Here is a 13809-nt window from a genome sequence, read left to right as displayed (position 1 = left end):
CATCCAAATGCATCAGCAGGTTTCGATTATACGTTTCAGGTACCTGACAAATGGCTGGTTTGTTTTCAAACAATTCAGTTGTTATTTCAAAATTTGTCTTAAAAAATTTAATCAAGAAATCTACGGCTCTAATTTTATATTTCTGCGTTTTGTGATTATTGTTAAAATTGTACCATTAGCAGCCAAGGACCCAGCCACACAGCCACAGAATGAATCAAGTACATCTGCCAATACAATGATTCATCTACACTTCATGGTAGGCATTAATAAAAATATACACTCTGACTAAACTCATACGCCGATGTAGCGATGTTGCTTGCAGTTAGTTTAAACCAGTTACAAGCCTTCAAATACCTTTATGAGTGTGCCTGTCCCCACACCCCTCCTCTGCGACTGACTGGTCAAGATGCGCTTGATACATAACACGCTTGCTGACTGTGACTGTGTCTGGCAGGAGGTTATTTCGCCAGGAGGTAATAGTACAATCCAACCACAAATGTGGGCAGAGAAATGGACAATGAGAATACTACTAATACTTTTTAAAGTAACCACCTAACTAAATAATGCAAAACAAACGGACAATTAGCTACATGTAAAGTAAATGTATAATGAAATTTCCACACCATCTTTATTTTCTCGCTTTATGTAATTATTTCTTTAGTATGATGGGTGCAGTCATCTGTGCTAAACATCCACTATATGAGCTGCAAACAATATATTTGTATAAATAACAAAAAAAAAAGTGAGACTGTACCACTGATTTGGATTGTCTCCGCAGAGAGCCTTTGGATTTGGCAGAAGACAGCGTGTGTGAAGACGCCTGACTAGGAGAGGGGGTACCGGACTGAGGACATCTCTCAGCAGCACAATCTACAAGCACACACACAGGAAATACAAAGCCTCATACGTCAGTTACCTTTATGTTTAAAATTATGACTCTCTCGTGCACACAGTTCATGCAGGTACACATACTTCCATGGGCTGTCAGCCTGATGATAATTCAAGAGCGTGGCCCATCGCTTTGTGCAGCCCCAGGACATTGAACGCACACGGTCCACAAATTTAGAGTTTCTCACAGAATAATGTGATTTAGCCAAAACTGACACACTGTTCCAAAAAAAGATCAAGCAGCTGAAAAATCACAAAGCAACTTAAAAAAAACCAAAAACAAATGTACGTATATCCAAGTGGGCATTCAGTCCAGCAAATATGTCTGCTTGAAGAGAAAATCAAGCTCAAGTTTATGTTGCTGACACCGAACCCCTCTAGGCTGTCATCGCTGAGCCACTGCAGCAGAGGAACTGTGATTTAGGGTCAGTAGCTGCCAGTTGTCCCACAGCATGACTGCAGCTCTAGAAATGGGCTGACCGAGGTATCAATTTTGTTGTCAGTATTGACTTGAAAAGTGACACATGGTGGTACTGCAAACCTCTTCTAAGCTAACAAGCAGAAACACTTACTGAAGACTGCCTATCAAATGCCAACTGGATGCTAGCCAAATCCACCATCTAATCCTTTAGGAAAAAAATCAGAGAAGAATGGAAAATAAAGTGAGGGGACTATTTAGCCTTTGTAACCTCAAATTCAGATCAAATAAAGAGTTCAGCTTTGAGGCTATAAAACTGGCGAGCGCTTAAGTGCACTTTCACTAGCAGGAAGAAAATGTGACGCTTTTTACGTAAACTGCATAACATCTTTTGAAGGGAAAAGGCTACCGATTCACTATTATTTTCCATATGCAAATATGTCCGGGTGCCACACACTAAAGCCTAAGAAATATGAGGAAAATGGCACTGAAGGCAGTGGCAGGTGGGGCTCATGGAGTCTGCATGCCACTCGTCACACACAGAGAAGCCTAACAAGCCCGTCTGTCAGCTAAGCTCTGTGGCTGCCACTGTTACTTCAATATGCATACAATATTCAAAGCAGTTAATCTAAACAAACACAAACTCTGGGCGCAGGAACACAAACGACAGGAGCTGACCTCAGAAGAGGACATAAAGCAATAATACAGAGGACCACTTGTATTCAATATCAACTAAATAATCAACTTCAAGTCAAGCTCAAATACAAGGATGGAAGAACAGCTGCTGGGCATTGCTAGCCTGTAAAACATTTGCATATCAATTACATCTGAGCACTGAGAGACGCTTCTGTTCCACATTTTACACAGTGGCATGCATCCTGCTTTTGTTTAAGTGCATTCAAGACTCTGGTCGTCCAAAAAGAAACTCCTTGAAAGTGTTAATATTCCACCAAAGGAAGGTAGGGGTTGGGGATGGTCACGAGAAATGAACAAAGCATCTGATTTTTCCAGGTGAACAATAATGTGATCAAGGCCAAAAGCCTAAAAGAGTCAGCCACACAAAAAAAGTTGTTCTTGACACAACAAGTACTGCTCAAGCTTCAACCTGTTCAGCATGTATGATCTTTTCTGCACCGCGGAAGTAGGTGAAGTTGGGCCAGGAGCCTCTGCTCTATTCCTAAAATATTCTGTAATTCTGAGACACCGGCATCGCTTCATCACTGGGAACAACGATGATGTCCAAGTAACATCTGCCTTAGGTGGTTATAATCCCCACATGACCACTTTTTGAACCTAATGTCAACTATGAAATCAAGGATCGCCTCAAAATTTGTATTTTTTTGCCAAAAGATACTTTGCAACAACTGATGTAAAATTACCTCGTCTGAAAGTATCAGAAAATAAATGATTTCAGAAAACCTTCATATCCTTAAACCACCTTGTTTTTGCAACATTCATGACTGCGTGGAACAGCGTTCTCGATGGACCACAGTGAAGCCACAATGAGTCCAAAACTTAACGGTAAAAAAAATGCATTTACATCACAGGGCAGCAAATTAGCAGCACAATGTACTGACTTTGTTCATGAACTAACTGACAAAATAATCGAGCTAGTGCAGGCTGAATGCCTCTGTCCTGAACAATCATCAAACTGTAGCTGAGAATAAGGTTGAGGGTCTTTGGGGACTGGAAAAAGCTGAATAGGACACAACATGTCCTCAAGCTGTTGGCGCTGAGAAGTAAAGGGAACGACTTAAGTAGAAAAACATCTTTGTAACACAATGGAGAAAAGAAAGTGGCTTTCTCGAGTGAACAATTTTTTCATCACTATGTATGTATGTATGTATGTATGTCCTCAAACCACTATGCTGAATAACTTGATATAACAAATTACAGACAGCAAATTCACATCAATTCACAGAGAACAAAATCAAATAAGCCAAATGAAGTTGAAGGAAATGGCCCAAAACTTGATGATGGTGCAGTTGTGTTAACTGTATTTAAGTGTATCAGTTCAGACGCATTACTATAAAAACAAAACAAAACAAAAAAAGACTGGACATTAACACATGCATGTTCTCAATGACATGTGTAACAAAGCATACAGAGGTGGCAGACTTGTTCTAAAAGTTGCTGACTGAATAATTCTAAGGTTCTCCGACAGCTGTTAGCCGGATACTGAAGCGAGATTGTTATTAACTCGTCAGTCGCCCCAAACAGGGACTCTTGAGTAAAGTAATTAGCCCCAAATTGCTGTAGGAATGCTGCAATGCGCACTACTTTGTGCTGTGTCCTTACTGAAGAAATGCATTTGAGGAAGGGATGCATGTGTGTCTGAAAGCAACACTACAGTACTCAGTTACATAAGAAAACAGAAAAAAAGAGAGCAGGGTGTTTTTTGGGGGGGTGTATTAGGCCAAGGATTCACATGAGTAAATATGGCACACAGCGTGACACAAACACAAACTGTCACGCCAGCTGCCCACCTATACTACAACCAATCATGATATCGAAGGGCTCCGTGGATACAACTGGTAAATTAAGGCAGAAGAACACCAGTCTCATCAGGACACATATACAAGACATGACATCTTACCGGACTACTTTTCACATAAAGCTACACGTGCTTTCGCTTCATTATCTCAGCTCCATTATTATAGGAATTATTTAAATCAAGTGACAATAGAGTGTACCGAAAAAGCATCCAATTCTTTCTTTTCATAACATTAGAAGAATTTATGTAGACTAATGGCCCTTTTCTGCTGTCAGTGAGGATGAAACATTAACAATCTCCAACATTCAAGATCAGAAAGAAGGTAAATTCTTACCTTGTGTTGCAAAGTTGACTGCCAACAAAGTATTTAGGACCTTGCCAAAATTGTCACCAGTGTATAACCACTCTGGTTCAAACACCTGGATGGAAAATTTCAAAAGGTCAAAATTAGATCTTTTCTTCCCCTTCCCCCTCTGATTAAATAGATCTGAGTAGGAATGCTTTTTTAGTGCATACATCCACAGCTAGAGAGACAGAGACACTCACTCCAGGTTATTGCACAAACAATGGAAAGAGACACACATAATGAAATGCACACAGGGATTTGAATAAGCCTCTAACAAGACAGACAAAAACTGACATGTTGAGTATGACCCATATTCTGTGTCTTAGCGGTTTGTAATAAAACAGGCAGCGTTGCAGGCACACACAGATGCTCACTCGCACACTGCTGCTCGGTCAGTCTCAGGCAGCTATCTTCTTTCCTCCAGTGGATAAGGTTTCACATTTTAAATAAAACATCTTAAATATAGTGTTTGAGTAGTATAACCTGCATCATGAGTCGTGTACAACATCTTTAAGTGTGATCATTACATCGCTTAATGTGGGACGAGCCTTAGGGTCGATGTAACTAACAAGACTTGCGCTACAAGTTGAAAAAAAGATAAGGAAAAAACATAACATTACCTTTACAAATACTGGCTTTACATCACCAAAAGCAAAACAAACCGTTGGTCATCACGATAACTGTTGCCAGCATTCACAAAAGTTTTGGCAGGGGTCAGTAGTTTCAGTGAAAATGTATTTATGAGCGTAAAAATCAGAGCAAATAAATCTTCACGTAGAGTTAATAACACAGAACAAATATTGGAGAGCCCCAACAGTAATTGATGCTTCCTCTTTCTGCATCTCGGAGCAGAAGTGAAAGCAGAATTACTGCTTTCTCCAGTCACAGGACAAACAGGCATTATCAGCTATAGCAAAAAGGGATGAAAAGTCCTCTTAACATGATCACATCACTGACCAAAGGATGGGCGAGGTTTGCCATAATGCCACACAGACATCCCCTGGCTGCTACATTTAATAGCGCCTCTCCAAAAACTTCTGCCCATGAGCTACTGGCTGGCTGCAAAAGGTCTAATTATGGGCTAGGGCACAGTTGGTGGATAAAAGCAAAGGGGACCTCCCAGACATAACAAGCCAGCTGGGCAGACCTACTGAACCACTTGACTTTGCAGTCAGCCAGCCTTGCTGACTCAATTGGCCATTTTAAAGAAACCAAGCGTTGTAATTCAATACCAAAAAATATTATTTTTAAAGCTGGAAGAGACATTAACGTCCAGTGTGGTGGTAACAAACAGGCTGGTACAGAGACAGAGTAACCTCCCAACATCTGGAAAAGATACACCACTTTTCAATATTAGGGAATGCACTGAGCGAAACAGCACTGCTTTGGGGATTTTTGACCTGCAGCAAAACTAACCATTAAGTCACAAGTGCATGCAGGAGAAAATTTATTAACAAGGAAGTAAATGCTGTTCAAAACTAAGTTGTACCAGTTTGAAAACAGACAGTGAAGTCATGCGGGCCAGCACTTCACTTCCTGACTGATTAGTGGGAGTGAGTGACAGCATGTCTGTTTATATGTCTCACTCCACATGGACGTGAGGGGAAAGCATATGCCAGCAGGGTAAGCAGATCACAACACAAGCAAGAGTGTGTTCACATCTTGCAGTAGACAGGAGATAACGGCAGAGTGAGCTCAGTGTATTTCAACAAAACATGCCTCTGAATATAAAACTTGACAGACCACACATTGAGATAACTTACCTCCACTTTCAAGGACGAGCATCCTTTTAAAAACTCCTTGATGTTGGAAATGCAGTCTGCTTCAGTTCTCGGGTCCTGGCAATACTGAGTACACGAAATAAATATATAAACACATACCTCGGCTTAGTATGTCAAAGAGGCATCTGACACACTTATCAAACGCTCAAGGCCAAAGCTACAAATCACTTCGGTACACACTGAGCCCCGCAGTAAGTAAGAGAGATGCCGCAATCCGACTGTGGCAACCTAAAGTTAAGAAAATAACTGTAGATTCTTCCTGCGTCTCCTTCATGCATATATAACCATTACCACCACAAAACCGCCGTCAAAATAGCCTTACTCAAGCAACTTCCGCTCATTTTACAGTTTCAAAATAAAATCCCCACCGACGAAAAAAAAGCTGACGTTTGTATTTTTTTAAGCAAACTTCTAACAGTTCCCGTGAGACCAATGTAGTACTGCCACAGAGAATGTATGTAAAACTAGGGTGATCGGTCTGCCATACAAAGGAGAAGTTACTACTTCCGATTTTGTTTCGGGCTCGCGTTGTCGCCGCTTTGCGCTTTTTTTTCTTTTCTTTTTTTTTTCTTCAAAGGGGAGGTCGCACCGGGAAGAGCAGCCGCTCAGGAGGAAGTGACGAACTGTCTTTGCAACTGTTATTTATCACTATCAACTTTGCCATCTATAACAGTGAACACAAGTTGTGATAAAATTTATCACCTTTAAAAAAGGACACAAACAGTGTGGAGAACCTCTCCGTTTGTTCTGGACAGTACGGCCTATGTGCAATGTTTAGCGCACACTTGCTACTCAATTTGCCCTGTTTTGGTGGGTGTCCACACTGACTCGCACCTCTCAAGAATGCGGAACATTTCTGTCGCTTCACAGGAAACCATATCGTGTATTCACAAGTCTGAAACTCTCTAACTGTTGTTGTCGTTTTTGAGGCGACACCTATCGCACAAAACGGTCACAGACGGCTGTTCAAACTTCATGGTTCGAGTTCAGTGAGCTACAAAATCGCAAAGGCCTGCTGGAGGGAGAAGTTCTCGTCGGTATCACTTTAATCAAACCCCTCCCTTCTTTTCACCGTCGACGGATCTTTTGGCATTTGTTGACTCGAGTTAGCTTAAATCAATAACTCACCTTGGGAGTGAAGCCAGGTACGAGGCGCTCCGAGAGCTTGCACAGGACGACTCCATCCTTGAGCGAGGTTTTCAAAAACTCCTCCGGATCCGCTATGTTCTTTTTAGGCGAGCTAAGCACTCCTAATGATATCAACCACGTTACAGTCTGCTCCTCTGGATTCATAGCTCCACGAAATGACCATTGCCTAAGCCTGCATTGCTTTTAATTTAAAAAAGAAAAAAGCTGGCGTCCTGTTCCGTATCAATATGCAACTCACATCCGCACTTCTGCTAGAAGTTAAAAAAAAAAAAAAAGAGGCGGAGGGGGAACGACGACGCTGTTTCTACACGCAAAACTGATGATCACCCCTACTGGCAAATAGGCACCTCAACAATAGTTTTTTTTTTCCCGTCTTCCCCCTCTGCAAAGTAGCACATGCTAGTAGAGGGCAATCATATTACATACTGAAATGCTGCAAGGCTCAGAAAACCGATATATGCAAATTGCATACTGATAACTCAGAAGAGGCAACTATTTAAGTCTAATATAATAAAGAGTAATAACTTCAACATAATTGGGTCAAATTTTTTTCAAATATGGAAAATGGGTCATCTGCCACAGGAAGCCTTATATGGGGGAAAATGTGATATTTGCAGATAATGAGTGTCTTGGCTAAAAAAAAAGAAAAAAAAAAAGTTTAATCATGTCATGGCCAAAATCTTAAATTTCAGGACAACAAAACAGCAAACGGAAAACCTCTTCAAAGCTTTTATTGAAAACAGTACAAAGTTCATTTGATGGCTGTACATTTCTCCCACTTTCAATGCGTTGCTCAATACGAAGATTCAGCCCGACCTCTGAACAGAAAGCTGTGCCAGCATCTGAAAGACAGCAAAAGAAATAAAAAGTTAAATTTAACAACAATATCATTTGTCCAACAAACTTGGGAGTTTTTTTGCATAATTTCAGATTATTTTTTACAAATTATACACACACAATAATATACACAGCAGCCATAACAGGACTTTCAGGAAGTAATCTAAAAAGAAAATAGTACAGAGTCACAACAGGACTCAACCAACTTAGTTTTGTTTGTTGCATTTAGTGGGCCAAACAGGAACTTCCTCATAGCACCGCATAAAAAAAGGTTCAAATGTTTTGTACAGAACTAAGTATATTTGATATCTCAAATTATTTTCCTCCTAGCATCTTAAAAACAAACTAAATTCTTTTGGCATATCAAACCATTTTCAAAAACACAGGTTGGTATCAAAGTGCCCTGCATAACTCTACTTTCTAGGATTCTCTAAATTCCCATTTTACATTAATAAGTTACAGAAAATAATGCAAGTAAAAGAAAACAAACATACCTAACATGCAGAAAATACAAAAAGGTATTAAAATAATCATAATGCCCACTGTAGTCAATTACTGAAGATTTTACTTTACATCATTAGTGATGCTGACAGGCTCACATGGATTTTAAAACACATTGTGTTCATCATTTGGGGCAAAATTGCTGTAAAATGTCTCAGCAGTAAAAGTTGTCCACCCCATCTTAATTGTGTACAGGTAGATAAAGACTTACTAGTCTGTTAGACATGGTTATGCGGATGCACTGTAGCTCAACTAGTCCAGGACTTGAAGACATTCAGATATGTTGAAAGGGCAATTGCCTTGAAGCAATGTTCATCCTGCAATGAGATTATCATATTAGTATGGGGCTTTTTTCTTAATTATGTATTATGAGGTAATTGAAAATGATATTGTTGTCCTTGGTCCAACTGTACATTCGTTTCATTGTTTTCCGGTTTGGCAGTTAGGATGATGGTGCTCTTCCAACGGTCTCCATTGTTTGAATTGGCATGCTCAAGGAAATGATTTTGATACCAAGTCTTTAAATTAAAGATTGCTTTGAGGTGTTTATAGAGGAAAAAAAAAATACTAAATATTACCCCATGATGTAAAAATGCACGGTTGCCAATCATTTTACTGATGTCGGATGACTGGTTGGGCAAAAAGGAGCCTTGGGGCTCAGTTGGTAAAATGGGTGTTAAAAGCATTCACGGGTGAAAAGGGAAGAAACTTCTTGGCATGTTGCTGCACTTTTGACAATTTTGAGTGACGAAAATGGACTACAACGAAAAGGTTCATTTCAGTCGACTTCCTTTTTTCCTTTTGTCCCTTGAAGCCAAGTTTCCTTGAATATCGCCCTTTGACTGGAGAGTGCAATACAGGACAATGAGAAACTCATTTACAGATGAGAAACAAAGAGTTTTGCTTTGCTTACCAGCTGTTGACTATCAGTCGAGTTGCATTTGGTCGTTGCATGCCATCAAATGGCTCTAGGGTGATGAATCCATTTCCAAGGAACTACATTGGAACATTTTGACAGTAACATTTGCCTAACCGTGAAAACAGTAGCGTCCAGTTGGAAGTACATTTGTGGCAAGAATGAACGCATCTCACTCCAATATTTAGCAGACTCACCTAAGTTTTACAGAGGACCTTTTTAAGGAGATCATGTTGTTACGTAACATTTGTTACGGTCTGTTGTTGAAAAATCGAGAAAAAGTTATGGTACAACTAAAACCTTTATTAGATTAGGAAAGCCATACTTATAGGGCATTGCAGATTTCAACAGCACTGAAAGTACAAAAAACTAACACTCACTTGGTAACTGTACTGACATAAGCAAGAGAAAAAAACTTTTACACATAAAAGAAAAAAGAAAATTGGGAAAGTCAAGACACAGTTCAAAACTAAGCTTCAGATTCCACAAATTTAGACATGGCTAGTTTGTCCTTCCTCCAAAACACGTTTTAAGTGTGCATGGAGACTAACGTTTGGTTTAATGACATTTCCAAGTCCAGTTCAGTATCTGCTGCGAGCCATTCCTCTATCGACTCGACTGCCACCACGGCCACCACGTGGCCCTCCACGACTTGAGCTGTTGTACGAGTCACGAGGAGGGTAGCCTCTCTCGGCAGGGGGAGCTGGGCCCCTATCCTGTCTGCCCATTCGCTCACCACGGCTAGGTGGATATGGGTCACTCCGACTGTTGGGGTAACTGTCACGACTGCCATAGCCATCCCGGGAACTGCTGCCATAGTCATCATAACGACTGCTTCCACTGCTCCCACCATAGGATGGTGGGGGGCCCCTTGAAGGTGGGGCGCTGCGAGAGTTACCTGCAGGGTCAATGGTTCAGGTAATTGGCAAAGTTCAATTTATACATTTTTCTTTGCACGGTCAAGTGCTATTTTTTTTTGCCAATAGAATTCATTCTGTGACAAAAAATAAATAAAATTTAATGGATGGCATATTTAAAATGTTCCACCCTTTTAATACTTAACATGGATATTTTGTTGATATGCGCAGTAATATATCCAAGCACAGAACAAATAGGTAGTGGTACCCATTTCAGCATGCCTTTGATTTGAGTAGCCATTTTTCCATTTAGAGATCCAAGTGTAGGTTAGGGTGAGGTTTTCAGTTGTCTTGATGGTTTTTGAAGATTACTCCTTGAGGGAGTACTTTGCTGGACAACACATAACGGGCAACGGATGTTTCCAAGGATTTTTGAGGTTCCTTATGGTTGCAAAAACTTTGAGGTGCATCACATACACATGATATTGCCAAACTCATATTCTCCTGATGAATGCAGGGGTAATGCAGACTTTGGTATGTAGACACTTTTGTTTTTCAGTGGAGATGCCAATGGTAAAATATTGCTAGTAGTATGAAAATATACAACTTGGATTGTAGGTCAGGGAAAGAAAAAAATAAATTACCATGTGGTTTCCTCTGAGGATGCAAAAAAAAAACTGCAGTATCTTGTGATAGGACAAGGCAGGTTTGGTTGAATATTTGCGCACTTCTTCTTTGTGCCACAGCGATTACACATTGTCATTTCACTCATGGAGTTATGTCTTACCGTAACCATCATATGAGTCCCGGTAGGAGCCACCACTAGGACGGTCCATATAGCTTCTTGGCTCCCTGCCTCCTCCATAACCATCACGGTCACTGCAAAAAGCAATTGTCACTTAACAACCAAGGAAGATCTGACCTCAGGTTTTTACTTTTTGTATCAATCCAGGCTCATACCCGTATCCTCTTGACATTGAGCCGTAGTCATCGCGGGAAGTGGAATTAGAATATTCTCTATAGGAATAATCTCTGGAAGGTGGCCCATAGTCCCTAGAATCTCTGGAGTAATCCCGACTGGAGTAGCTGTGAAAGATTACAATACACCTCAATACTGTTTCCTGAGCATACATTTGTGTTAAATACGTGGACTTTTTAAACAGAAAATTCAAATATAAAAGATGACCACAATAGCTCTAAGTAACAGCAACTATCAGCATGTTACAGTATATCAATCTTGAGGTTTGCCATGTATGGTCACACTAGTGTGTATTACGAAAATACCAACCTGTCTTTTGAGTTGTAATGGTCATCTCTGGGTGATGGATAATCATCCCTTCTGGACATCATCGAGTCTCTGCGAGGTGGAGGTGGACCATAGGGATCTCTGTCCCTTGACATGGGAGCTGGAACACATAATGAGAAACTGAGAAGATTAATTACCAAATTAACATGAGACAGAAGTATCCCATCTAGTTATTTGCAAGAGAAACAGAAACTAGATACTAAATTAAATCTAGAGACTAAAATCTGTGCAATTAACTTTTTTTTTGGTAATTTCTTCCACATCACTTCCTGCATTTAAATATTGCAGAGTACAAGCACTTACGTCTGCTCATGGGACCAGATGGGGCAGACCTCTTGGGTGGGGGACCTCCATTTCGAATAGGGGGCCCTCGTTTCATTGGAGGGGGGCCTCTGGATGACATCCCTTTAAAGAAGGGTTCTACACTTCCTGAATCATAGTAGTCTTTTAAACAAACAAGAAATGCACATATTAATATACTACATTCAAAAGCTGCAACAAAAATCCATCCAGAGATTATTATATCATTACACAGATTCTTTCAATTTACAAACTGAGCAGACCCAAAAAAATAACTAAATAAATTACCTCTTGATGGGGGGCCTCTCATTCCACCAGGACCTCCCCTTGAACCACGTGGACCTCTGGGTGGCCCACGACTGCGAGAGTGCATGGGTGGAGGTCCGCGCCTGCCAGCACTCTCAAACTGAGGTTTTGTAGCTTGCTCAACCTTGATAGGCTTGCCATCAAGAGACTGGTAGAAGAGTTACAAGTATAAATCATATTTTTTAGCTGATTCTTTTTTATTTTTATTACAGCCAATTCGAGTCATCACTTACCTTTCCATTCATTTCGCGTGCTGCATCCTTTGCATCAGCAGGACTTTCAAAAGTTACAAATGCAAAGCCTCTTGATTTGTTTGTTTCACGATCCTTCATCAAAAGAACTGAAATAAAGGAATTGATGATCAGAAGTGAGCTTGTGTTTTTCAATTAGCCAAGTTAAATACAAAAGTGACTCATTTTAACAGTTTAAATTAGATAAAAGGCACACTTCTATGACACCCCATAATCGAAAGTGACTAATTTCGGTTTCTTTGTGTCCCTTTCATGGTTCATAGGTTTTTTTATTTCCCTCAGCAAGACTATACGGCCATTTACAGTAAATACAGTATTATACATTAGAGTTTGGAAGAACAGGCTTTCTTTTAAATGAAGTGGAAAAAATGTCACAAACTATGTGGATAACGTAGAAGATGGTAAAACTGCAAAGTTAGTGTATTAAAAAGGGGTTATTCAGATTTCCCTACGCTGTAACAGTAAATTTAAATATACACACAGATGAATAAAAATTTGTTCCATTATTTCGCTACCACCCATTTGCCAGAATAAAGGCGCCAAACAGCAAACACTGAGCAATTTTAGAAGTACTTTATCCAGGATATGCACTGAACATGATATGGCCAAAAGGGGTTCCATTCCCACCTTCCACAATCCTGCCATATTTGCTGAAGTACTGCTCCAAGGCCTTTTCGGTGGTCTCCGTATTCAGTCCGCCGATGAAGAGCTTCCCTGGTCGGTCGGCCTCCGCCATGCTCCGAAGTCTGCTACCTAAAAGGAAAGAAAGACCATACATTTAACTTAAAAATGAGCATCAACCCTGAAACAAAAAGGAACGCTGTATCCTGAAATAAACAGCCACACATTACTTTGGAATTACCTTTCTGCTGCCAAAAGTAGGGAGCTACTGAATGCGCAAAATGGCGATAAAAATGCTACCGATTTCAGCTGCTTCTTTAGCCCGTTAGCTAATAAGTATTTCGCTACTAACAAAAGACTCTGCTTCACGTCTACCAACAAGCTACTTTAAAAGCAAATATAAAAAAATTACAGCTTAAATTTTAGCATGCATACACACAACTAACTGCATTACCCCGCGACTTTATCAAAGCTACAGCGACGATAAAAATGGTTCCTCTCTCCGCCTTCTCACCCTTCTTCTTCATTTCCGTTTCCCGTAGACCAGTTGACCCCAATTGTGATGCTGCCGCCTAGAGTCCAGAAGCATTACTCCATATTCTACAATGCCATGTCATTCTACATGTTCAAAACTACTCGCACTTAAAAATATATATTGCATAATTTGAGCAGTTCAGTCAGAATTCGTCATAGTACATAAACCGTATTAGGTTACAAATGATCTTCTTATGGCCTCTGACACTAGACTAGTCTCTTTGCTTATCCTGCTAGAACTCAGTGCAATATTTGTAACTCTTGAATATAATATTTTACTACAGAGATTAGTCAGTGCTGTAGG

At 40.2% G+C, this 13809-nt stretch overlaps 2 protein-coding genes across 4 annotated transcripts in view; both read right to left on the bottom strand.

Annotated features, from left to right (window-relative positions):
- Nucleotides 1-7393, bottom strand: part of arhgef6 (Rac/Cdc42 guanine nucleotide exchange factor (GEF) 6) — a 28798-nt gene extending 21405 nt beyond the window's left edge. The window contains exons 1-4 of one of the 2 annotated variants that reach the window (XM_080901358.1): nt 7056-7393; nt 5910-5993; nt 4135-4219; nt 755-870 (exon numbers count right to left, since the gene is read on the bottom strand). In XM_080901358.1, coding sequence (XP_080757484.1) covers nt 755-870; nt 4135-4219; nt 5910-5993; nt 7056-7220 — 450 coding nt within the window. In that variant the 5' untranslated portion in view covers nt 7221-7393. The remainder of the gene's footprint in view (nt 1-754; nt 871-4134; nt 4220-5909; nt 5994-7055) is intronic. The other variant, XM_080901359.1, reaches the window with a different exon arrangement.
- Nucleotides 7394-7791: 398 nt separating this feature from the next.
- rbmx (RNA binding motif protein X-linked) lies at nt 7792-13493 on the bottom strand. Of its 2 annotated transcripts, none has more exons than XM_080901360.1 (10): nt 13213-13493; nt 12978-13103; nt 12333-12439; nt 12082-12247; nt 11797-11937; nt 11476-11593; nt 11148-11273; nt 10975-11066; nt 8626-10228; nt 7792-7918 (listed from the first exon to the last, which is right to left on the bottom strand). In XM_080901360.1, the coding sequence occupies exons 2-9, from the start codon at nt 13084-13086 to the stop codon at nt 9912-9914; spliced, it is 1176 nt and encodes a 391-aa protein (XP_080757486.1). In that variant the 5' UTR covers nt 13087-13103; nt 13213-13493; the 3' UTR covers nt 7792-7918; nt 8626-9911. The 2 variants fall into 2 exon arrangements, with proteins under 2 accessions (XP_080757486.1, XP_080757487.1); XM_080901361.1 differs by having other exon boundaries at nt 13426-13493.
- Nucleotides 13494-13809: the final 316 nt, after the last annotated feature.

This window comes from Rhamphochromis sp. 'chilingali' (genome assembly GCF_963969265.1).
Source record: "Rhamphochromis sp. 'chilingali' genome assembly, chromosome: 13".
Taxonomy (NCBI): Eukaryota; Metazoa; Chordata; class Actinopteri; order Cichliformes; family Cichlidae; genus Rhamphochromis; species Rhamphochromis sp. 'chilingali'.
Note: the sequence above shows the minus strand (reverse complement) of the source record. Positions and strands in the feature narration are given on the sequence as shown.

Excerpts from the sequence above, each read along its gene's own strand:
- rbmx (XM_080901360.1), bottom strand. The coding sequence starts at position 13,086 with ATGGCGGAGGCCGACCGACCAGGGAAGCTCTTCATCGGCGGACTGAAT. Across the intron at positions 12,248-12,332 it reads CACGCGAAATGAATGGAAAG|TCTCTTGATGGCAAGCCTAT; the intron begins GTAAGTGATGAC and ends CTCTTCTACCAG. Across the intron at positions 11,594-11,796 it reads ATCTGGTCCCATGAGCAGAC|CTCCCATGTCAAGGGACAGA; the intron begins GTAAGTGCTTGT and ends TATGTGTTCCAG.